This window comes from Electrophorus electricus, chromosome 6 (genome assembly GCF_013358815.1).
Source record: "Electrophorus electricus isolate fEleEle1 chromosome 6, fEleEle1.pri, whole genome shotgun sequence".
In the NCBI taxonomy this organism is placed as follows: Eukaryota; Metazoa; Chordata; class Actinopteri; order Gymnotiformes; family Gymnotidae; genus Electrophorus; species Electrophorus electricus.
The window spans coordinates 21,968,968-21,995,660 of NC_049540.1; the positions used below are offsets into that span (position 1 = coordinate 21,968,968).

Below are 26,693 nucleotides of genomic sequence, written 5' to 3' on the forward strand. Positions count from 1 at the left end.
AAATTCTATATTGCAAATTCAGAAAGGCTCCCTAGATGGAGCCACTGACTTTTATACAATTCAGTGTTTTCCAAATCCAAATCCTGAAACACTGTTATACAGGTTTGTCTGCATAGGGAACTTTGTAAAGTACACTTAATTATTTAGAGCTTCACAAAATCCAGTATAACAGTGATAGTCTTTCATGTACCTTTTTGACTCATTTATACAAACACTTCCTCAATTTTATTTTTGCAATTAAAAGTTCCCGCAGGAGAAATTATAGGTAGTGAGAAACATTCAGCTTTGAGTCAGCTGATAGCAACAACCAAAATAATTTAAAAAACCCCAGTGCTTTACTTATAAGTGTAGCAACAGTGCTTTGAACATACAAGGACAACACAGTCAAGTACACATCTCATGAAATGTTCTCCTACATGGTGTCATATCCATAAACATGCATGCAGTTGGCTATATGTATGAGAACATATGACTTATTTACAGTATTAAATATAAACTGTGCTCATTTAATGGGATTTCTAATGTACACATACATATATGTAGATATATGTGAACTGGTAGAGTATTTAAATTACATACAGGGGATTACATATATTAACAGGAGATGAAAGGACAAGGTTTATTTGGGGTTCACTGAATGTTGGCTTTGGTGCGCCTGAGAGTGAATTGAAATGAGACACCTTAGTAATCAAAACTGGACCAAAAAGTCCAAACACATGTCTGATATGTCTGCAGAAGTTGTAGACTGTACTGTTAATCAGACAATATTCTTAGACTTTGAGAAGACCTCAATACTCATTTTTTGATCAACAAAAATGATTACTTCACCCCAAATTTTTCTGGTGTTCTTAAATTATTCCGAATGCAAAATTATTTAAACATTATTGTTGCCACAGCTGCAACAAAGATGATGTAATAGTAATTACTTTGTGTAGAACACATTATATTCCAGTTGCATTATTTTATATAGATTCAGAGAACATTTATTGTGCTTTCACAAAGCCTTCAAAACAAACAAAAGCTTTGTTCAATCACTCATTATTTAGTGTTCCTAGCTAGACATTATTTGACTCCTACTATGTTCAAAAAATTGTTATCATTGTGTGTTTATTCAAAAATAAGTAATATTACCACTCAGTCTCAGACAGGTTTACACAGATGAAAACAGAGCAGTAGGAATGAAAAAGTTACACAAGCATGCACGTGTGGAGATGCACATAGGCAATGAGTCAAGTTTGATGGGAGATATTTGCAGGAAGCCAATGCCTTTAGTGTTCTCCTCATTACTATAATCTCAGATGTTCTGAAGTCTGATACCATCTGGAGAGATGTCCTTGCTTTGACAGCTGGAAAGAGGATGTGAGAGACAAACAAATGCAGGAAAGGGGACCTTGGGTTTTATTGCATTAAAGGGGTGTCAGGGAGAAGCCCTTGTGTCTCCCTGTCAGAGAGATGGGAGGGTAAACACCTCTTAGTGTAGTTTCATTATGTCATTAGTATTTGTCTTTTATTACATCCACATGTTTGGAATCTGGATGAGTTCTAAGAGTCTTACCACTCAGTTTTACCACCACTGTCATATTACTGGCCTGGTTCTTTATATACAGTGGGAAGCTTTCTCACCACAAGTCCAATTACAAAAGGATACATATCAATTTTTTATACAGTTTTTCTTTGTTGCTGTTTGTGGCTAAGTTTTGTTTTGCCACTTGAAAGGTAGATGGAGCACAGGTAAAATTACCCAGGGTTCACAGTGGACAGGGCTACTCCATACCATTACGCAGCATCTGATTGGCTGCAATAAGCATGACGCTGATAATGAAGGCCATTGCAAAAGCACAGATGAGGCTCTTGCGGATGCATGTCTGCCGATTCTTCTTTTTAGAATGCACTGATGGAGTCACATAGAAGAGAAGAAAATAAATAAATGTGAAGCTGCAAGCAGTTATTGAAATAGACTTGAAAACAGAATTGGGCATTGTGAAGGAAGAATGCAGTATGCATAAGCCATTCAAACAGAGTGATCCAGCAAGCCTGCTTTTCACTGTGCATAATGAACCTTTGGCTATGTAGAGAAATGAGTTAGATGGCATGTACCTCTCAGTGGACTTGGTAAACATAACAATTTGAACATAATGTTTCTTCCACTCTTTTTTTCTTGTTTACCAATTCATTACCTAAGCATGTCAGCTGATCTGACATGTAGTTACATTCTCATTGCATTTACCCCATGTGTTTTAACTATTTAATTAAACAAATAGAAAATCTTCTTAAGCTCTGACCATTATCAATATAAAAAACAAAAAATTGTGATTCAATAAATTGCAATTTTGGACATTTTATGCTAAGGCTTTTGGCAGGTTGTGATCCACAATCATCTAGTAAAGTCTTCTGCCAGTCATCTCTCTCTCTTACCTCCCTCAAATTCAGTCTGACAGGTTCCTGAGTTCTCCTTTAGGCTCTCCTCCTCATTGACAATGATGTTTTCGATGTCCTTCATGGTTAGATGGTCCCGAAAGGCATGGAATAGGACTTGTTTCAGCTCCTCCAGAGACATCTGCTGCATGTCAAACTGCAGGGAGCAAACACAGGCATACAACATTACAGTTTTTCACAGCCAAATGTTTGCTTCCCCTCTGTGAAGAGGGCATAATTTCTGAAAATTTGTAAGAATAATATATGACTCATTTCCTCACTGATTTGTAGAACTGTAAGTTATTCCATCACCCTAAAGGCTTAAAAAAATCCATTCACGTTGGGATTTAATTTGGAAAATGGCAACCAAATTAAAATAGCTAAACATACAAAAGAATTTTACTTTTGCTCAGCTAATTTGTAAGGTAGGTCTAACTGTCGACAAGAAAGTTACTGGCCATTCTACAATCAGCTGTTTTGCCACATTATCACATATTTTGCCACATATTATCCCATACACCTGCCTGCCTATAACTGTTGCTCTCTCCTCAACATGCTCATGTTCTATAATATCATCAACCTGCTGCCTTGGAGATAAGCAAGAATAAAACAATACAGTTTATCTGGTGACGCATTGCAGAATGCTGATGAAGACAATCATATCTAAAAGTTTTGTATAAATAGTGTTTAAATAAATAATGTTTAAGATACTGCTGGAGATGTAGAATGAGAAACAGTGTAACATATTGTAGAAGATCTTACAATGAATCAGAAATTACCATGGAGATATGCATTTGAGCCACTCTTACTCTTTTGCAATGTTTTTATCAACATTTCACAAAATCTCTGTGCTAGTTTGCAGCCTCAAGATGGCATTAGTCTCTGCCCAGCTGATGAATTATTTAATAACCTGAGATAGTGCACATATTGTAGAATATATATATATTTTCTAACCCAGTATCCCCTAATGTTTACTTCAAATCAAGAGAACACAGGCCAACTATGCTAAAGCATATGTTAAAGCATATGGATTGAAGCCAGGGACCAGTGTGATTGTGCTATCCACTGAATTAGCACACCCATAAAGCCATAAAGATCCAAGAGTAGTGGATCTGTGTAGTGATTACAATATATATAATCATATTGTTTTCATAATCATTATTGGTTTCATTTATATAATAACATTAACAACATTTGTAATAACATTAACAACATTTGCCTAATATTATCTGTCTCCTCCTTGTGCCACCAAAACAGCTTTGACCTGTTGAGGCATGAACTCCACAAGACCTCTGAAGGTTTCCATTGGTATCTGGCAGCAAGACATTAGCAGCAAATCCTTTCTTTAAAGTAATTCTGTAAATTTTGAGGTTTGGGCCTCTATAGATTGTACTTACTTTTCCAGCACATCCCACAGATGCTTGTTCGATTGAAATATGGAGAATTTGGATGCCAAGTCAACACCTTGAACATTTTGTCATGTTCCTCAAACCATTCCTGAGCATTGTTTGCTGTGGGGCAAGGCACACTCTTGTACTGAAAGAGGCCACGGCCATTAGGGAATGCAATTACAATAAAGGGGTATACTTGGCCTGCAACAATGTTTAGGAAGGTGCCAGGACCCAAGGTTGTCCCAGAACATTGCTCAGAGCATCACACAGAGCATTCGTCCTGTATTGCATCTGGGTGCCAACTCTTCCCAAGATAAGCAACACACACGCACCCTGCTGTCTACATGATGTAAAAGAAAACATGATTCATTAGACCAGGCTACCTTCTTCCTTTGCTCTGTGGCCCAGTTCTGATGCTCATGTGCCCATTGTAGGTGCTTTTGCTGGTGGACAGGGGTCACCAGGGGTCTGACCCATATGCAGCAAGCTGTGATGCACTATGTGTTCTGACACCTTTCTATCAGAGCCAGCATTAACTTTGTCAGCAATGTGTGCTACGGCAGGTGTTCTGTGGAAATGGACCAGACGAGCTAACCTGCACTCCCCACACCATGGGTGCCCATGAACCTGTTGCCGGTTCACCGGTTGTCCTTCTTGGGACAATTTTTGGTATGTATTAACCACTGCTTACAAGGAACACCTCACAAGACTTGTTATTTTGGAGATGCTCTGGCTCTCCCAGTCTTCTAGCCATCACAATTTAGCACCTTGTGAAAGTTGCTCAAATCCTTATGCCTAACCATTTTTTCCTGCTTCCAACACATCAATTTCAAAAACGTACAGCCTAATATATTCTACCCCTTGATAACTGCCACTGTAACAATGTAAGTGTTACTTCACTTGTCAGTAGTTATAATGTGGCTGATTAGTATATATTCAACTTCAACATATTTAAGAGCAGGAAGAGTATTGAAACAAAGATGAGATTACAACAAAAAATAAAATGGGAACAATAGGACAGAGACACTGGGGGAGTGCATTTCACTAACTGCCATCTATGATAGTAAGTAAGCATCCTCTCAAACATGGAGTCTATAGCATCCCTAGATCTTGAGGTCACAGCTCAAATGACTAGTTAGAGGCTAAACAATGCACTTGTTTATCTTGACTTGTAAGTAAAAAGAAGAACTTTGTATTGAACCTGGTAAATAAGAGGTAGATAGTGCAGATGCTGGAAGTAAAATGACTTCAAATAAAACATTATTTGAAGGTTTAACCAGGACTTTATCTCTGTGAAAACTAAAATCAGGAAATCTAGGAAGAAAGGCACTCTTCTATGCCTTTTATGTTACAGAATGACTCTACTATGGCAGACAGCAGCACATTCTTATAGAATCTGATAATAAGATAAATCATCTGCATAACAGTGAAAACTGACACCACAACACTGTATCTTTTAACAGTTGTTATATAAATATATATAATACAGAAGAGTGATCTGATTACAGAGCCCTGAGGAATGCTCCAAGTCACAAGCACAGTGGATGATTTACAACCCTGGATAGAAAAATATTGCTCTCTGTCACTGAGAAAGAAGAGTGAGCAGTAATACCAAGAACATACAATCAACTAAGTAATGAATGATGAGAAAAGGTGTTAAGTGCATTTCCTTCATTTGGCTGTATTCTTCTCTGTCTTCCATTCATGTTTGTCCTAGTTGGTCTCATGCTCGTCTCCTCCTGTAACCTTCAGAGTAAAAATTATGTGATAAAGACTAAACAAATGGAATAATAGAATAGTGTGCTGTGCGATTAGCCTGGAAGCCTGACTGACAGGATCAATATTTTAATGCTGATCTGATCTTATGTGTTTCAGAAGGTCAATGCAAGATATTAGTGGAAACCTGAACATTAACATTGCATTTTCTTAGTGTATGACATTTTCCTGTGAAATAGCTGCTATTCACTGTGAAAGACTGTGTAGTGGTAGATTTGTTTACAGACTATTACTGAGATTTGGGAGAACCTGTCAGTAAAATATAACAGATGAGATATCATTTGGGAGAAAATAGGGAAAAACACCCTTCACTGAATTAAAGTAACCATAATCCCTAACTGATAAGTAAAATATATAAATGTAACCTATATTTCGCCAACATCCTAGGGTATGAATTCCACTTGGAACTAAAGGGATTCTCTATGCTTTGCTTACAGCATACCTATTGTGGCCTAACATTCAGTGCATCCTTATGTGTTGAGTGTACTTGAGAAAGACACCAGCAGAGATAATGTACATTCTGATATCAAAAAGGGGGTGATTTTCAGATGTCAATGCCAGTTCAGTGAAACACCAGAAGAGATCATAGCCATGCCATTACCTTTTCGTTTATGGCCATGTTTTCTGACCTTTTTTAAATGGGACTCCACACATAAAAGTATGCTTGACTCTTACCCAATATGCAGAAGTGTTCAATTCTGATGTGCTGGGCTGACTTGTGTGAACTTTTCGCTGTGTGGTGCATCATAAATGTGCTAGACCCCCAAAAAAATATTTTAATAGTGCACTGACAGTGAACAATTCAATATTGCACTGTAAAAATATAGAATTTGTTTCCACTTTCATCAGAACAATTAAGTTATATTGTTCCGATATCAATCTGTTTTATATCGCGTGAACTTCCTATTTAAAGTTTAATGAACTAAAACTATTAAGACCAGTTGTTTTTTCAAGTTTAACAAAAAATAATATTACAAATACAGTGACTATGATTTTTAAATGCTTATTTAATATAATCTCTTATTGCTATAATTGATCTAAAACATGATCTAAGACAGTTTAACCTTGTGATCTAACACAGCTCTGCTGTGCTGAAAGAATCAGTGATGGATTGAACAATGAAAAACAAACTCATAATGAAGTCAAGAATTATTTTTATATACTGACAGTGCTCTCATGTCCAGTTTTATGTGATCAATAAAATTCAGTCTATTGCAGTGAATGCAAATGTGACTGAATGTAGTCAAAGCTGTAGTTCATGCATCAAAATGAATCTAATAAGCATCTCAGAGTCCTTGTTTTACATTTATTAGGTGCTGTGTCTCTGAAAAGCTGTATTGATTCCACATTTGAAAGGTTGTTATTGATTTCTTAACTCTACTGTCTCCAGCATCCACAATAGCCTCTAAATCTGCCTGTGATCCTAAATACTGTATGTGCCCTCTCTGAGAAACGCTTCCATGCATTTAAGAAGTCATGGAAGATCTTACTAGGAAGAGAGATGCTACATGAAGAAGTGTTAGAGGCAGATGTCTTTGGCTGACCCACACAGCAGGGGATGAGTGCAGGAAGTGTCATGTTGAAGGTGCCCAGACACATTTATCAGCATGTGAAAGGGACATGGCTCACAGACCCTCCCATGCATTTCTGCATGTCCTCCTCAGAACTCATGGATAGACACATAAAAATGAATTGAAAGAAGTAGAAATGGATTAAAGAGCAACTTGGTTAGATCCCTACATGTTAGAATAGCCCAAATTGCATTATTTTGGGGTGAATAGCTGTTCTGAGGTAGAAGCAGTTCATCATAAGACAATAGGCAATGGAAGTAGTAACACTCAGCAGTCTGTCATGATTCACCAGGCACCCCATCCGAGTGACATGCCCACTGTCTCACACACACACACACACACACACACACACATCGCACCTGCCTCACTTTCAATAGCCTGATTGACTGCTTGTACCTGTACCTTGTTTTACCTTTATGTTTTTCCCTCTATTCAAAGCCCACACGAACACTTGTCCAATGATGCACATTGCTCTGCAATTCATGCTTGTACAGGACGCCCCAAGTGATACTGCTACTCTGCTGCGTCTAAATGCTCCATGTTCTACTGCCAGCGCTATGGCATTTTCTTTTCTTTTTCTTTTGATTATCTTGTCACTGTTCTTCTTTGTTTGTACTTGCGATGGATAATAAAGACACACTATTCCTGTACCCATGTCTCGTTCCCTCCCTGCTGATGTTATAGAATGCACCCCCACAATAGGGGAGGGCAGTGAGTGCTTCCTGTCTGCCCAGATGGAGGCACTTGGGAAGCAGCAACAGGAGCTCAGCAGGCTCTGGTACATGGTTGACCACCTAGTTGTATGGAGAGCCTATCTGTGAATCGGACCACTCGGTGGTGAGCTGGTGAGCCCCTGAAATCCTCTGTGACTGAAGGGGTGCTCTGCCATATCATCACTCTAGATGTGTATAGTGGGGATCCCAATGGTAGTGAAGGGTTCATGGTCCAGTGTGAACTCTATTTAGCTTACCTGCCCCACCTGCCTGGCCACGCTAAGGTGGCCTTCATTATCTCCCAACTCACGGGGATGGCTAAAGGCCTGGGGGACTGCTTTCATGTCCTGCTCCTCTTCACTGATGTATGACCACCCTGACGTCATCTAAGAACTTAAGCCAGTGTTCCATCTTTTGCGTCAGGGTAGAACCACACTTGAACCATGCTGAGACAAACCTTCCATTCAGCAGTGGACTATGCATGGAGGTCTGGACACTGGCTGCCACTACACGTTGGAATGAACCAGTGCTTGCCCTGATTGACTCCAGAGCAGTGAGGAACTTAATAGACTGGAGCTTTGCCAGCAAATTGAGGATCCAAACCTATTTCTCTGCCATCACCACTGCATGGATGGAGGTCATTTAGGCAAGGGCTATATCACTCACTTTATTCTCTACATTTTGTTACAAACAGATGCAGCCCACACCACATCCATTTTATATTTTCCCCGACCATCACACTAGGCCATCACACTAGGGCCCCCCTGGTTATACACCTCCAACCCATACTTCTCATGGTCACATAAACAGATCACACAGTGGACACCCTCCTGGCACCAACGCTGCCTCCAGAAGAAGGCTGTAAGCCTCCTGTCCACCTCCATGAAGAGCCCAGAAGCCCCCAATGCCATCCCTGTCCCTGCTTCTTATCCCTCCAAGTCCACCTAGCTCCCTCCCTATCACATCTATGACTGTGCCATCAGTGTAAAGGAGGGGGCTGTTCCCCCTAGGTGCAGAGTGTACCCACTCTTCCAGGAGGAGGAGCAGGTCATGGAGTGTTATATCCAGGTGGCTTTACCCTAGGGTTATATCTGCCTCTCCACCTCACCTGCCTCAGCCAACATCTTCCTTGAAAAGAAGAATGCTGGGCTGAGGCCATGCATAGATTACCAGGCTTAAACTCCCTGTGAATAAAGTACCCTTACCCGCAACCGCTGGTCCCTGCTGCCCTGGAGCAGCTGAGGGGGCACATGTTACTTCAGTAAGATTGATTTTTGCAGGTCCTATATAATCCTATCTGTTAAGGATTAAGGAGTGTGACAAGTGGGAAAACAGCCTTTAGCGCAAGCTCAGGACATCATGAGTACATGGTTCTGCCTAATAGCTTACACATGGCACTGTCCATCTTACTGGCATTCATTAATGATATCTTAAGGAAGTTTTTGGGTAGATCCGTCATCACTTACATCAAAAACATCTTGATAGATTCGTCTTCCTATGGTCCTCAGCACTCTTCTGTGCAATAATCTATAATCAATCACGCGGTGACCCTCCTGGTTTAAATCTTCAGGGATGCCTGCAAACAGATGCAGACTGGTAAGGTGGAGGCAGTGACCGGATGGCCACAACCCCAGACGTGCCTTGAGCTGCAGCGGTTCCTGGGATTCACCCATTTCTAGCAGCGGTTCTTCCGGTCATTCAGCACCCTAGTACAGCCCCTGACTGACCTCCTCCACAAACAGGCAGTCTGCTTGAAGTGGACCCTGTCAGCAACTGAGGCTTTTGCTGCATTCAAGAAGACCTTCACCATCGCACTGGTACTGCAGTAGCCTGACCCCACTAAGCCCTTTGTAGTAGATATAGATGCTTCAGATGTGTGGATGGGGACTATGTTATCCCAGCAGACAGGGGAGAAGTCCAAACTTAAGCCGGTCACCGAAACTGACCTCCCGGCAGCGGAATTACAGGGTCTGCAATCAGGAGCTACTGGCAATGAAGATGGCCTTTGAGGAGTGGAGACACTGGCTTGAGGCAGAATGGCACCACTTTATGGTCATTACAGACCATAAAAACCTGCAGTACCTCCAAACAAACAAGAGGCTAAACTCCAGGTAGGCTCGGAGGTCCACATTCTTCTTCAGGTTTGCATTCCAAGTCACCTACAGACCTGGATTGAAGAATGTGTAAGCAGACCCCCTCTTCAAGCAGTGCAGTGATAAGGCACATCATACTAGCCAATAGCCAGTCTTAGCCCCTTCCTGCTTCATGGGGGGCATTAGCTGAGACCTTGCCCACCACATTGCCACATTGAACCCTCACCTTCGCTGCTCTCTGTATCAGCTCTACGTTCTGCCACGATGCTGTACAGCACTGATCACCTGGGCACACAACTCACTGGACTCAGGACACCCAAGCTCCATGTACACCTTGCAGCTGCTGTCATCTCAGAGTGTGCACACAGCAAAATGCCTCATACACCACCAACTGGTAAGTTGCTACCCCTCACCACACCACACTATGCCTGGTATTCCCTGGCTGTTGATTTTATCACAGACCTCCCGGCCTTTGTTTGAAACATGGTCATTCTTGTAGTCATCAAAGTCTTCTCAAAGATGATTCCCAAGTGCTTCCAATGTGCTTGAGACAGCTGACCTGCTCTTCCACTACATCTTCCGAGAGTCCTGGCTGCCTAAAGATAGACCAGTACTTTCGGTTCACCTCTGTGGTATTTAGGGAATTTCTGGGGAAGCTCAAAATAATGATGAAACTCACCTCAGGCTACCTCCTGCAGGCTAATTATGGGTGGGTGGAGAAAGTGAACCAGGGACTGGAGTAATTCCTGGGCTTCTACTGTCAGGAGCACCTAGAGACCTGCTGTTCCTATTTGCCCTGGGTGAAGTATGCACAAAACACTCACCACTATACAATTATGGAGCTCACTTCCTTTGTGTGTGTCCTGAGGTTCCAGTCCCCACTGTGTCTGTGGAACCCCCTGACCACTGACCAGCCAGCTGTCCAAATGTGGTGCTAGCAGAGTGAGCAGGTATGGGAGGAAACTCATGGATGCTTGTGAATGGTCATCGTTGCCTTCAAGTGCAAGGCATATTGGCAAAGAGGAGAGATGCCTATTTACCAGCCTGGGCACCAGGTGTGGATAGTGACCAAGGATGGCAGGGTGAGGCCCACTGGTAAGCAGTTTCCCAAGTATGCAGGTCCGCACACCATCCTCCACCACATAAATGAAGTGACACCCAAATCCCAAGCTGTCAGCCTCCTTCCATAAGGTGCACCCGTCCAAACCAGCCCCTCATTGGCCGGGCAGACTCCGCTCTTGGAGTTTGGCGGGATATTCTGTGGGGCTTTACTGTCATGGTGCATCAGGCACTATGCCCAAGGGACACTTCCACTGTCACACACACATTGAACCTACCCCATTCCCAATGACATGATTATTGACTGTTTTTACCTGTGCCTTGTTTCACCTTTTTTGTTTCTCCCTTTACTTAAAGCCCACAGGAACACTTTTCCAATGCTGCTCATTGCTCTGCAGTTCCTGCACATACAGGATGCCCCAAGTAATACTGCTATTCTGCTGCATCTTATCACTCTGAGTTCTACTGCCAGCACTGATGCCTTTTCATTTTCTTTTGATTAGCTTGCTGCTGTGATTCTTTGTTTGTACTTGTGATGAAGAATAAAGGCATTCCATTCCCGCATTCATGTCCCACTCCTTCCCTGCCGACGTCATACGGTCACTGTTCTGGTTTTAGATAAGGCTGTGGACCATAGACAAAATGTATTTTTTTATTCAACAAATGGATTCCAATAACCTAAACTCACATCAGAGGTACCAGCAAGAGATGATTAAGAGTTCCTCATACAGAAAAGATTCTACTCCAACTCTTATCAACTGATCATTACTCTATTACACAGGTGAAAATATTAGAGGGAACAGCCTATAATGCCTTATCAGCAACAGTGGCTCAACAATTAATTTCCATGCAGTACTGCACTGATATATTCTGGCAATAACTTAATCCTTGACCTTGAAACAAATACACACATACACACACACACAGAGTTTTACATGAAACCATTTCTAAGGCAGAAATAGTTCATAAATCAGTCCCCAGTGCTTCAACTGACACTTGGGGAACTGTGAATTGGACAGATGGCATTTTCACAGTGAATGATATGACTGGGAGCAAGGCAATTATAGAAGGCAGTCTCGGGTTTCTCTGCCCACCATAACACTGCATATTCTCGTTCTCATTCCCATTCAGTGATATGCTCATTATGGCCTTTATTACCTCCACTTACTCCCAGTCAGATCAGCTCACTGCACCATGACCGTACTGCTGGCTCTTGCTATATACTAACTGCCTGACACGCTCACACATAGACACACTAAGGCAACCACACATCCCAATTTGTAACACTAACATATTAACACATACATGCACACAGATGTATTGCAAAGTTAATGAGTCAATTATAATGATATGTTACTGAAATGCATGCTCGTTTGTTTTAATCTTACAACCTTGAGTGTATAATCTGTATATAATCTCTGTGTAATGTTTCAGTGTACATAGAGTTTATTAAATCTTCATGCACTCTCAATGTTAGGATTAAACAGTCAGTAGTATTAGACTAATATTAAATAGATTGTGCTAATTTAGAATATTAATGCACATCATATTAAATCCCAGACACGGTCTAATGAGATGTTGGGTCACTACAAGTTTAAATTTGTCATTCAAAACAAACATTGCAAACATCTGGTTAGCTTTAGGTCATTAGGGATTCTTTTGGAGCATTATGGATCAGCTGTAAGAGTGTCACAGAACGCTCGCCTCCCGCGAGGCACATGATTTGGCCAGCTATGTGCAGTAGCAGGACCCTTGTTAGTGGCCACGCCTGCACACACCTGTACCTCCTTTGTCTATGTGTATTTAAACCTACGTCAGGGAATGCAGCGTCGTTGGTCATTGTTGACGTAACATTTCAATGTGGTGGGTTGTTGTTAATCATGTTAAATGTCATACTCGTCATTGTTAGATGTATTTATCGTGTTCGTTTAATGTTAGTCGTTTCATGTTCGTGTCCTCTGTTTGTAACACGTGTGAGTGCCGTTGTTTTTGTGTTTGAATAAATGTACGTCCCAGATGTCGGAGTCTTTGTTTCCTGCCCCTCGCCCTGTGGCACTCGGGCCACTTTGCGTTACAAAGAGAGTATTCCACTGATTCTTCAGTAGTTTTGTAATAAGGAAGTGAAGCTGAATGTATCAAGTTCAAGGTTGCAAAACTAAATGATATCCCTTTAATAGTCTATACATATAAAATATAAAGTACTCCTTCACTTATATAAAAAAAAAAAAAACTCATGAATGGAAGGATTCATAAAAACATAACCACAATCTCTCTCACTGTGATTCTCATCTCACCTATAGGATCTTAATATTAATGAACAACATGAAAGAAACATTACACCAGGCTTACTTTACCCCTCTTTTCATTTAATGTTAAGGTTATAAGATGTATGAGAATAAAGCAATTAGCAGAGTAATTATGAACTGGTAACCATGACTGGTGCAAATTAAAAACTGCATACAGATCCTAGTATTGTACTCATCACATACTTCCATTCAGGAACATAACCTAATAAGCCGGTAAAGCCATGACATTCATATTCATGTACATTCACTCGGTATAGTAGAGTTACTTCAGCATTTGTTGGCCAAAAAGGAAACTGAGAGACCATTAGGGACCTAGCAGCATGAAGGCAATTCTGCCTGTAAACACTCCTCAGAAGGAAGGAAGTAGGAGATGCAAAGGAAATTCAAATGATGCTATGACAAATATCAGACAGGCAGAACCAATAAAAGCCCATAAGAAAAGCAATCCAAATAATGGTAACTGTCTTCCATCAAATACAAGCTGTGAAAACATGTCATGAGTACAACATGTGACCAAAAGATTATGTAACAATAACATGACAATGACTTTTGCAAACTAGTATGTGTGTACTTCATTATCTCTAAAAGCAGTCTGTGTTGTTCTTAAATTTACAAATGTAACAAAGTTCTGGGTATGTGGCAGCCCAGCTGTTCACACTAGCTTCTGCATATGTTCTGAAGAGCGACGCCAGCAGCTGCAAACTGTTCAGAATGCTCATCTCTGCCAGGCCATGATATATTCTTTCTGTTCGGGATCTCACAAAGGAAAACATTTATTACATATTCCCTGTTTCTTAACATTTTAAAATCAGCACACATAATTTATTCCAGAAGATAATAAACTGCTAAAAATAAAAGAGTGTCCCTTGTTATCGTTTGTTTTCTCCCATATTTAAAACACACACATACTATTCTCCACTGCACCAGTGTGTTGCTAGCCTAAGCAATGTCAAGCAAGAGGCATAGAGTTTGAATCTGGTCTTCTGTGTCTCCATGCATCAAATGCCAATATTTTCTTTTTTGGGCTTTTTAGCCCATATGATACCGTGCTATTTGGTTTCTTTATTCTTATTATGGAGAATAAACACACTCCTTTTGTGCACTCATATCTTGCTCTCTCTCCCTCTCAGCATCACAGTTATGTTTAAATTGGTTTAACTTAGGTATTAGCTTTAAGTGGCATGAAGCACCTAATGCAATGGTTAGCTTGAAGCAATAGTGTGAGGCATACACATGGTGTTGGGGGAGTTACTTTAATAATGTTTTCATTTTCCATTACATATTACTGTAATCCTTCATCATACTGATTACCTATTAAAAATGTATATCTAACCTAATCCAAGAATTACTATATTAAAGAAACAATCTGATTACTTTCTGTTACATTCGGATTACTGTAACCCATTAACTGTTAAATATTTCAGAACACATGTCCTCTACAGTACCAGGTATTATGTCCACCAACAAACTCTCACAAGCCCCTGTATTTTCTCTGTGCAGACTCATGAACAACTCAGCATATGTATAAAGGTTGTCCATATAAACAACATACCTCTTCCCCAGCAGACCAGCATGGTGAGAAGGCCCTTTGCTGCCCTAGTTCCTACATGCCTGTTAAATTGGCTCCACCAGTGTAAACATCCCAGAACAAAGTTCTTCATACTGAACTTGTGGTTGGAATATACCTTGTGTAACAGCCTGAGTGCCGCAGGGCAAGGAGCAGGATGTCTCCCTCGATGGAGACAGACATTTATCAACGCACAAAAAAGACAACAGCACTCACATATAACGTAAACAGTGAACATGAATACAAACATGGCTAACATGAACAATGTGAACGTGAATGTGAATGTGAACATGAACATGAACTGTGACCGACAATGATGCACACACCAATTAAATACCTACAAACATAACAAGACTAACCAGGTGCAGGTGTGTGCTAAACATAGGTGAAACTACAAATGTGAATTCCCACTGCATGCAGTGGGTCGTATCATGTGACCAGTGGCAAGGGTAGCGTTCCGTGACACCTTGTTGGAATCTACAGATTAAAAACACTCTTCTGCGATAGGAGATCATGTAGCAGTATTTAAAAAATTTGCAAAAACTTCCATTAATTGTGTAGCATTTGGTTAAAAAGTGGCTGTATCTTGAAAAAGCAGATAATGTGATTATTGTTAAATTGTAATGAAATCCTGCTAGCTATCATCATATTTTTAAAATAATAGGGACACTTGGGCTGACCCCTAGTCAAAATTGCAGTGAAATACACATATAAAGTATTTTTCCTTCAGCCTTTGGTCCTGTACCAGAGGCCTGGGAACTTGAGAGTCCTGCGTAGTATCTTAGCTGTTCCCAGGACTGCAATCTTCTGGACTGAGATCTTGGATGTTGTTCCTAGGATCTGTTGGAGCCATTCTACCAGTTTGGGGGTTACATATTTGGTATTGTATATATTTATACAGACACACACAAATGCTACCTGCATGTATGTGTGAGTACACAGAGTCTTTATTGCACACTCTATATACAGAATTCTCTGTTCAGCCAAATTGATGTTTCACTAAAACATTTAGAACACTCATGTATAGTGGTTAGTTCACCTTTCAAAACCACTAGTTAAAAAACAACCAACCAACCAAAAAGATTCAGGATTTACTCAATCAATGAACTGTGCTTTCCTTTTAGACCTCAAACCAATAAAGCTCATATGAGGTTCTATATCTAGAGGAGCTTCAGTTTGTAATGGTACAATTTTTGCTCACTTTGAAGTCTTGAGTTGGGGAAAGAATCAGTTTGCTTGGTCATTATGAGGCAGTGAGAACAGGTAGTAGGTTAGGCGTGTGCGATAAGCCAGGGAAGACATGCTTTGACAGAGTAGTGATCTCCTCAATGAGCCCAGAATGCAAAGACATGCTCAAATAAAGAAGGCACAGGGATAGAGCAAGAGAGCAAGATAGGGGATAAAATGAAGAGTAATACAGTCAATGAGAGGGAAAAGAGGAAAAAAGAGGAAAAACAAAAGAGATAGTAAAGATATAAAACAGACAGGAGGTCATTTCCTATACCTGCCAGAAGATGCTGTCTATCGTGCTGCCTAGGAATCCTTCTCTGGTCTCAGATGAGAGAAGTTTAGGGCCCAGGATGGTCATGAACTCATCAAAGTCTACTTGTCCATCACCTGCAACATAAATGTTAAATATGTGAAAGTGTTTCATACAAATGAAGTGATAAAAAATAACTCAAAACATTCAGAATGGAATACCATTTGTTTAATTAAGAGTTGTTTGCTCCTGCAGGCATAGTGCACAACTAAGTGTTGGAAAATGTTGAATAACCTAAAATTAACTTTGATATTGCTTTTAATATTTCAACATGGTTTTGACACTTAAATAATTTTCTCCTTAATCCAACTGGTTATGTTGCACGCCATCATACAGATCCCACAATATCCTATTAAACCTGATAGTCCCTGATAAGCCAAGCCAATCGCTGGTCCATGCTGTCTTGTGCTTTCAGAAGAAGAGTCATTGCTATGTGACCAACCCATCTTGTGGAATTAAATACTTTAAAAGTCTTTAAAACTTAAAACTAGAAGCTGAACTTAAAGCCAACATTCAGACTGAGCAGATATTGCATTCATTTGCAAAACCTCAATGTAACCTCCAGTCATCCCCTTGCCTCCACTTAATACTTATTACCATTGCACTATCTATATTCCACACTGGGACTCTAAAGGCAGCACCTAGGAGCACTTTAGTGCCAACAGAGTTTTATCTACTATAGAAGAAGGATAAGCAATAGCCGAACCACTACTCAAATTCACATTACATGAATATAGAATTAGATACAGAACATTATGATACCAACCTAGGGTAACTCCAGCCTACACAGCAAAGGCAGTTTAGAGTACAATGCACTTTTAACAGTTTTAGTCTATACCCAACATCACTTTAGGACTTGCTCTGTCTAAAACCATCCAGTTAGCAAGCCAGGATTGTTAATTTGTCTTACTGACTGACAAGAAAGATCAGTGTAGTCCTTCTATTCACATGGTCAGCATAGATCCACCCTTGAGAAGGCCATGAGGCCAATCCTTTAAGTATTGGACTGATCTTCCAGAGTTCATCTTCTAAGGTATTTACCATGCCTACACATGCACTATGTGTTTCAAGTTATAGCATTCATATAATAATGTGCCATACAGCAGATCCAAAGTGTCTATCTTGTACAGCCAGACAGACATTCTCTTTGTGAGAGAGGATAGAGACAGAATAGAGAGAGGATAGAACAAAGAGTGGGAGCTTACAGATAAATAAAAGGCTAAACGAACATGAGCATTTGAAAGGGGATTAGAGAGACAGAGAGAAATTCACCATCCATGTCCAGCCTCTGCATAATGATGGCTAGCTCCACCTCGCTGGGCATGTATCCCAGAGAGCGCATGGCCATGCCCAGCTCCTGCTTGGATATGAAGCCATTCCCATCCCTGTCTAGCACCCGGAATGCCTCTCGGATCTCTACATGCGGAATAATAATAAAAATGTTAATTCCAGAACTACTAGACCTTAGAACACGTTTGGTTATAACAGCATGCACACACATACATACGCTCACAGGTGAAATACAGTATCTGACATACTTAATATATAGAAAGAGTATATATACCGCTGGTACCTACATGTATCACACAAACAGTGGGAATAATTATATTCATTGGTGTGTGGCTGCTAAATTAAATTTTGTGAGCGCAGGCCATGCCTTTTATAGGGGCTAGAATGGGGGGTTGAGTGACCTAGAGTAGCCTCCACAGGTGGGAAAAGACAGACCCCCCCTACTGAAGATGGAAGATGGAGAGAGAGAATTATGGGAACCAGGGAGGAGAAAATAGGGAGGTTTGGGAGTATAAATAGAGAGAAATAAGGGTGGAGTTTCAGGCTTTCTCACAAATATTCCATAACTTCATGTTTGCACATACTCAGTTGGGACTCCCTTCAGAACAGACAGTAACTGTTGAGAGCTGGTGTTGAGAGCTGGTGTTTGAACTCGGTGTCAGTATCTCTGGTTCAGGAAGTCATTAGGGCCTTTTTAAATCAACCCCTGCAACAATTTCTGATGCATTACCATTAAAAGTGTACATCTTTCTTACAATGTGTAAATAATATTAGCTATGACAAGCATACATTTTTCACATAATTGGCTCTATTCAGCTGAGTTTGTGAATCTTCCTACCAGGTCTCATTTAATTTCCTGCCTTCCTTTCTTATGATTATATGATAATGATCTTTCACACAAGCATTGCCAACTGCATTATATTTGTCTCCAAAAGACTGACATTTGGTCATTCATTCAAAATAGATCTTCACATAAAGCAGTTTTTGTCTGGTCTTTCTGCTAATGCCAGTTTAGTGTCAGCTATATACCACAGATGCATAGACCATACATAGACTGAGAGTCTGGCATTGAGAGACTATGGAAGATCAAGTGAAATACCTCATAGACAAAGGCATGGCTGAAGCTTATGTGGAAAAGATGAAGAGAATGTTGCTGACTTTGCATCTGCGCAATTTAATATATTCAGAAGTCCTAAATTACTTGTGGGCACAAAAAAGTGCAGGTAAGTGCTGCAGATTGAGATTTACTGTGAATGCCTTTCTTATTCTTTTTTTCTTCTGGGCTTTAATGGTACAGCTCTTCCAACTGAGCCATTATATACTCCTGAGGACCTTTTTGTATTGTGACTCCATTTTGAAGACTGCCTCCTTCTATATGTCATGCCAAAATAGCAGGCTTGTGATTGGTCAATTTGTGTGTCAGTTGATTTTCTTTTACCTGCAATTGTAGGCAGTTCTTGGCCATGTTAAGAGTCATTAAGGCACCAGACTCTCCCTAGAGAGTCTTGCAATGCAAGACTAATGCCATTGTGCTTATGTAGGACATTTGTTTTTTCTCTTTGTATCCCCTCAAACATTACTGTTAATGACTGTGGATACAAATGAGATAAAGTGAGATATCAATGAGATAAAGTGAGATATATAGCATTAAAAACTGTAATGCAGAGGCTGTCGAAAAAGGTTAACACAATTTAGACACTGTAGTACAAGCATATAAGTGAAGAAGACCTGCACATTCTTTAAAATACAAACACATACTCATTACCAAGTGCTCCAGTCAACACACACCACAAACACACATATACAAAACTACACTCACCACCAAGCTCTTCTGTCGAGATGTTGGCTAGCTGTTCCTCACTGATTGAAGAGAGGGAATGGGTCAGGTAGTTGTCTGTGTACAGCAGCCCTGCTCGTACATGATGAAAAGGCATCTTCTTCCTGAAACAAACAAACAACTTGAAGAAAACATATTAACGCACACCTCCCCAAAACCCTGAACAAACTACACACACAGACTTTCTCTTTCTCTTACTCTCTCTCTCTTGCTCTCGCTCTCTCTCTCACACACACACACACACACACACACACGCACACACACGCACACACACGCACACACACACACACACACACACACACACACACACACACACACACACACACACACACACACACACACATACACAGTTGCCAAACCATATACATTGCCAGAACCACAGTGCCTCATTTAAGGCTTCCAAATGAGTAATGAGCATATGGCTGTCTTTAAAACAGAAATAGGACTAAAAATCAAGAATAAGACACACAGAAAACTCACTAGGCAGTAAGGTAGGCAGAGTGCAGTAGAGTGTGGCAGAGTGTGTGTGGCATTTAAAAGTACAATGAAAAAGCAAAACTGAAAAAAATACAAATTTTCCACAAACCCAAAACTAAATGAGCTCAGTGATCACTTTATTATTATTTTTTTACAAATTTATATTTTAGTTGAGATAACTAATTAATACATCATATATATATATATATATATATATATATATATATATATATATATATATATATATATATATATATATATATATATATATATATATATATATATATATATGTGTGTGTGTGTGTGTGTGTGTGTGTGTGTATGTGTGTGTTTGCATATTACCTTTTGTACAGAGAATATGCATATGTATTTATACCAGAATTCATCCACACTTGACTCTCCAGAGACCACTCAGATCAGGTGTCTGGCTTCCACCCTCATTACCCCACACCATAAATTCAACAAAGACATTTGCCTGGCTGCTGGGAAGATGGCTCACAGAAGATTAAGAGACCAAGTTAGCAATAAAAGCATCAAAAGGTTTGGTCCTCTCTCAATTATACTCACACACATATACACATCTTATCATATCTGAGATTCTGGCCAAAAAAAGTGAAAATAAATAAATAATAGTTCTATCACTGATTTATTCAACCACAGTGAAAAAAAAAAATATTGAGTTGCTCTACACTTTTGTCTCAAATATCCATATTTTGAACTAAGGGATTAGGAGATCTCTTAAACTGAGAGAGATAAAGATAAATGTAAGGATTCCTTTGTACTTTCTTCCCTGAAAGAAATAGATTAGTTTGTGCACACAATACTAATAGGCTATGATATTTTTGCATGCCATTAGGATGTAGGTTGTAATGCTTTAGTGTTTTTCATGATCTAGTTACACATACCAGTAAACGTTTAATTTTGAAAGAGTGTGGTTTATGGTTCCCTGAAGCATTATGTCTCATACTGTTAAGACCATGAAGTGCTGTTCATTTTACATGACTTTAAAGTCCCTGTATTCAAGTAAAAGATTAACAATAGGGCTATACTATTTTATCCAGGATCCTATATATTAGGCTAACATTTGTGTAATTCAAAGTGCTGAGTTACTAAAAGTGCTGCTTTGAAGGGAAGAAGGTCTCTACAGAGTGTCTGTATACATTGATTAATGTGTATAACATGAAGATAGAAAGAATGCTTTTTTCTGGTGATATTCACTAGTGTGTTAGTGTAATTGCCATAGATATTAACAGCCCTGTAGGCAGGAAATGTTAGTTTAAAGTTTGATTGACTCTGGGCTTGGAGATGAGGAGGGAGTAGAAAAGGAACTGAGACCAATCCTTTTTACAAAATCTTCTTGGTCCTCACTTTTGGACTTTCTTCATCAGCTTATTCTTCAGTTTTTCAAAAGATTTCATATTGTGGAACTGTGAGGGCCACAGCTTGGCATAATGAGACTGTGTTGTAGTCAGTGAACCATTTTTTAAAAGCTCTGAATCTCTGTGTTAAAATGTAACTGTGGCCCAGTCATAGCCTTCTGGCAGAGGCTGACACATTTTGATCTAAAATGTTCCCGTACTGAATGGAGTCCATGATGCCATGTAGCCTAACAAGATTCCCAGGGCCTTTGGAAGATCATTACAGTCTCACCACCATTCTTCACGGTAAGAATCTGGTTATTTTCTGCATAACCTGCTTTTTAGGCATTCTCTTTCTAAAACCCTCTGGTGTTTTTCCCCCCAAAAAGATCTTTATTTGGCCTATCGGATCTATAGAACCCAGTTCCAATCTGGCTGGCAATGGTGCAGACCTATGTTCGTGGTTTGTCTACCTATGTTTGTGGTTTAACAATAGGAGAGGCTTACTTCTGGAACTCCTTTCAAAGTGTTTGTTAACATAAATGTGGTGTATAATTGTAGTTTTGGAGGAATTCAAATCATTATCATTCATTCAGGATTAATGGAACTATTATCCAGCTGTTTGGAGAAAATTTTGCCCCTTTAGCCATCACACTGTGTTTGGTGGTAAAATATACTAGCATCTTTGAACAGGTTTATTACAGTTACATTTGTTTGAAAACTATTTTTACAGTTGTACCTGTAATGTTAAATGGAGAATAAAACCCATATATGTAAATCCTTTAATTCTTTAGTTGAAAAAAACAACAAATGCAAATAGTAGTAGTAGTGAAGAGGTATATTTCTGAATGTGAAACTATAGTCATTTTCTGATTTATGAAGGACAAAAACCATTTCCAAATGTAATTTTTGCCATTTAATTCCATGACTTTTTCTACTCTGGTGGATCACTAAGGGTGTTTTGCCTGCATGCCACTGTTTATACCCCATTAAAATAGAAAATAATGAATAACCACTTAAGAGTTCCTAATCACTCAGGTGTGCTTTAAAAGGTGTATATGAAACATATATCAATTTGATTTTGAATAATAACAGTTATGTGTTTTTATGTACTTTATTATACAATATAAAAATGTGCCTTATTTTTTTCTTCTGAAAATATATATTTCTCTCATATTTCAAGTAAGTAAGCATTTTAAATAGTTTGTTAATGATTTTGGAGGGCCCTTTATTCATTGTGCTATTACACTTGAAATTTCATGTAAGCTGAGTGATGTGATTGGTAAGCCACCTGCTAACAGGCACTGGTTTCAACAGCCAGAGGAACTCCACTCCCCTGCTTTTACCGAACTCCATAGCATAGGCAATCTTACTGCAGTAAACAAACAGACAGAAACTGCTGTCAGGCACTGCTGAGTGTGCAGCTTGAATCCATGATTCAAGCTGCATACTGCAGAATCTCAAATGGGTACTGACAGATTTTAATTTCTCTTGACAACTCTGTTATTAGCATTAGTCATCTAATTATCAAGTACATACATAACCCCTCAATGATAAGTGTCTGGCCACAGAATCATCACAGGCAAAAGAGAAAATAGCATCTTAAATCTATCATAGGTGAAGGCAGAGCTTTGCATATGTCAGTACAACCTAATAAATTGTTAACAGGACAGCTAGTGGGCCAGCAGGGGTGTTAGAAACCAGTGAGCTGATGTAGATATGATACTGATATGTGCAGTGAGCTGATGTAGATATGATACTGCTATGTGTTGTGAGCTGATGTAAATATGATACTAGTATGTGTTGTGAGCTGATGTAAATATGATGCTGGTATATGCTGTGAGCTGATGTAGATATGATGCTGGTATGTGTTGTGAGCTGATGTAGATATGATGCTGGTATATGCTGTGAGCTAATGTAGATATGATGCTGGTATATGCTGTGAGCTGATGTAAATATGATGCTGGTATATGCTGTGAGCTGATGTTAATATGATGCTGGTATGCACTGTGAGTGGTAGATGCCCATGGCTATGTTTGGGCCAGCACATCTGCTCTCGGCTTTGTTCCAGGAACAGTAGCAGAGGCGTTGATGTCATTTGGGTCACAGGCACTATACCTACCTGCCACAGCGTCTGGGAAGCTTATTAAAATGTCCACCAAAAAGCACACATGTTCTCGTCATGGTAACAGCCCTCAACAAGGCTGTACCTCTACAAGGTTAATTGTGGTGCTTGTTCTAGTAAGTACACTGCATCAAAGTGTGAGGTTAAAAGATGACTTTGAACACTGCTGATATAAAAAGGATCATAGATGAACTTTGAAAATAAAATTCTGTGTGTGAGTGTTTGGAAATATGACTAGTATAAATTGTAAAGAGTAAGAGAATATATATATATATATATATATATATATATATATATATATATATATATATATATATATATATATATATATATATATATATACAGAGAGGAAGAGAGAGAGAGAGAGAGAGACAGAGAGAGGTTGAAATCTTCTCAGATATACACCTGGAAGCTGCTGGAAGATTGTCATATATGTCAGGGGAGCTTCAGGGACACATGGACCTTCTTTCACCACAAAGTATTTAGCATGTCACCCAATGTGCGTGTCTATAATTGCCCCATACTTCAGAAGAGCAATAGCCACCAATCACTGTCATAATGGTAATGCAAATGTACCCTCATAGACTGTGACCTTAAGGTCACATGCTCTCTTATATTTGACTAAAATAAAAAAGGAAAGACTATTACAAAGCCAAGCATATTAACCTAATTGCCAATTAAAATAATTGTTAAAGGTTTGAAAAGAAAGATAGTCCTCTCATTAGAGGGTGCTGGCTGGGCCAGAATTTATGCACCAAGGACAAGATTAATACTCCTGTCACACCCTTAGGACATGAGATGCATTTCTAACCTTGCAAATGCCTATAGCCTATTCTTCACCTATTAAAGATATATCACGGACCCAGACCAGCCACTTAAGTAATACATTTTATACACTAATAGATATGACTCTTTCTACAGATAAGCATATTTAGGAAAATATCTGTGTCAGGTACATTATTGACCATAATAATTTCCCCACCTAATTCAAATATTTGGCTCTTACAATCAGGATAGTAAATATATACCTTCTGGATTTGGTTCTGTGTTATGAAGCAATGCATCTGCAGTGTTAAACAGAGAATAAAACCCATACATGTAAATTCCTTAATTCTTTAATTGATAAAAAAGAACAGCAAATCCACCTTGAGTTAGAGCACACTGGAGAATAATACATATTGATCTGAAATAACATAAAATGCACAAATAAACTAAACCCACAAGTTATTAAATGAATCATTTTATATTCAACTTTTAAAATACTTCGTACTAACTGGAGACCTGCCACTCATGTTTCTGGACGTTTCGCACATTGCTGCACAGAACCAAATCTAATGGGAGCATTCCCAGTCACATTTAATATCAGGACTTTGTGTAACTTGGACATTTTTTTTCAAAGCAGGTATTAAATAAATTGAGCCGAAACAACGAATAAGGCAGCCCATCTTGCCGCAGATACGAAACCACCATTGTTTAGACTACGTAATCATTTTTGGGTCCAATAACCTTCCGAATAACCTTCCTCTTTTATTCGCCCTGTCCTAGAACTGGAGAATAAAAAGATATCGTAAAAATAATTATCAGCATCTGAAAACGGTTATTAGTGTAATTAGCATACGTGGAAACCTTATATAGTTGGTTCGTGGCTTCACGTCCAATGAGAAGTGCATGACAACAACGCCGATCGGATGTGGCTGAGCTGTCATCGTGAAACTGACAACCTGATTTGCTTCAATAATAACGCTTACCCATTTGATATACATCCAGCTGTAGGCCTACCCAGAGTGAATCTCTCAGAGGACTCTCCATTTCACCTGTCTGTGCTCATGTCCCTCTTATTTCCAGTTTGACTTGTGATCCAAAGGGCACAGCGGCAACTCCACGCCAGACCTTTCCGGACCCAATAGCTCAAAAGCGATAACGAGAACAGTGCCCTTTCAGGCATCTTAAAGACGCTAAAAGAGTTTAGTTGTCTGCGCCGTATCGGAAGGGCAGCTGCAGGACACGCGTTGGCAACTGGAGAGCAAGCTCCGTGTCCCCACAGTTAGCAGAGGAGAGAACCGCGGTGTGAGTTAGCATTTCGCCCTTCACCCCGAGGAGAGTGAAGTGACATACAATCACAAACTCTATACATCACAGACCTCCAAAATGTACCACAGAAAAAAAAGAATGGGTCGTCCTTTCGAGTACCGAACAAGCACTAAAACGACTAATCTCCCCAGTAGCGCTAATTGTCCTGATCTTTAAATTCTAAAAATCATATTGATTTCTGAATAAATACGCCAGAATAACAATACACATTCATTATCATATTGGGTACCAATACCAGTTGGGTATCATATTGGGTATCTTGGTGTCTTTATGACCTGAACATTTCAAGTTAAATGAATACATAAAGAGAAGACATTTGTTGATGCATACTGTTGGCTGAGTGTGTCGACTCAGGTCTAGTTGGGACGATTTACGAAACGCCTCGCGTATCGCTTGGCATTACCATCCAAATTATTCCAATGCCCGATAATTACAACAGAGGAAGAAAAAAAAACCTTTGTTTGTTGATTTGTTTGAAGAGTGAGCTTCACATAGACCGCTGCTCGAGGAGGTATTTAAGAGCACCTGTGCATACTTCAAACTGAATGGCAACTGAAACCACATAGCCTACCTTTTAAAGGTTGAGTCCTACTGCAGATGAGGTCTTAATCCGTTTTGGATACCCAGTATTTAGGCAAAGTAAAAACAAATCTCTGGCTGTATCATGTTAACTTCTGATTGATTATTAATACCGAAAAATTAAGAGGAGATAATTAAACATTTAGCGGATCAATTATCGGTTCTTAGTCCCGTTGGTATGTGAAAATCCTATATCCATTGCAGTAGACAGTTGAGTCAAATCGAAAGGTCGTCTATTAGTACAAGTCTCCATATTCTGAAGTTCTAAGACGAACTGTTGTGTTCAAAAAAGCCACCACCCTCGATACCTTGGCTGCGGGCTTTCCCCTTTACGTATCCGGCAGGTCTATTGTATCCCAAGCCAATACCAGTCTGACAACAGATAAAATTCACAATAATCTTTAAAAGTGTTGACGTATCCTTTTCATTTGAATTGTAGGCTACGCGAGAGTACCAACTCCCATCTCACTTCATGTCTGCACATCTTTCATGTGACAGTGTTAAT

The 26,693-nt window shown here is 39.6% G+C and overlaps 1 protein-coding gene across 1 annotated transcript; it reads right to left on the reverse strand.

Moving 5' to 3' along the window:
- Window positions 1–952: 952 nt before the first annotated feature.
- caln2 (calneuron 2) lies at window positions 953–26,693 on the reverse strand. Its single transcript, XM_027005263.2, has 6 exons — window positions 26,181–26,693; window positions 19,541–19,662; window positions 17,704–17,847; window positions 16,396–16,508; window positions 2,416–2,572; window positions 953–1,891 (listed from the first exon to the last, which is right to left on the reverse strand). The coding sequence occupies exons 2-6, from the start codon at window positions 19,653–19,655 to the stop codon at window positions 1,764–1,766; spliced, it is 657 nt and encodes a 218-aa protein (XP_026861064.1). The 5' UTR covers window positions 19,656–19,662; window positions 26,181–26,693; the 3' UTR covers window positions 953–1,763.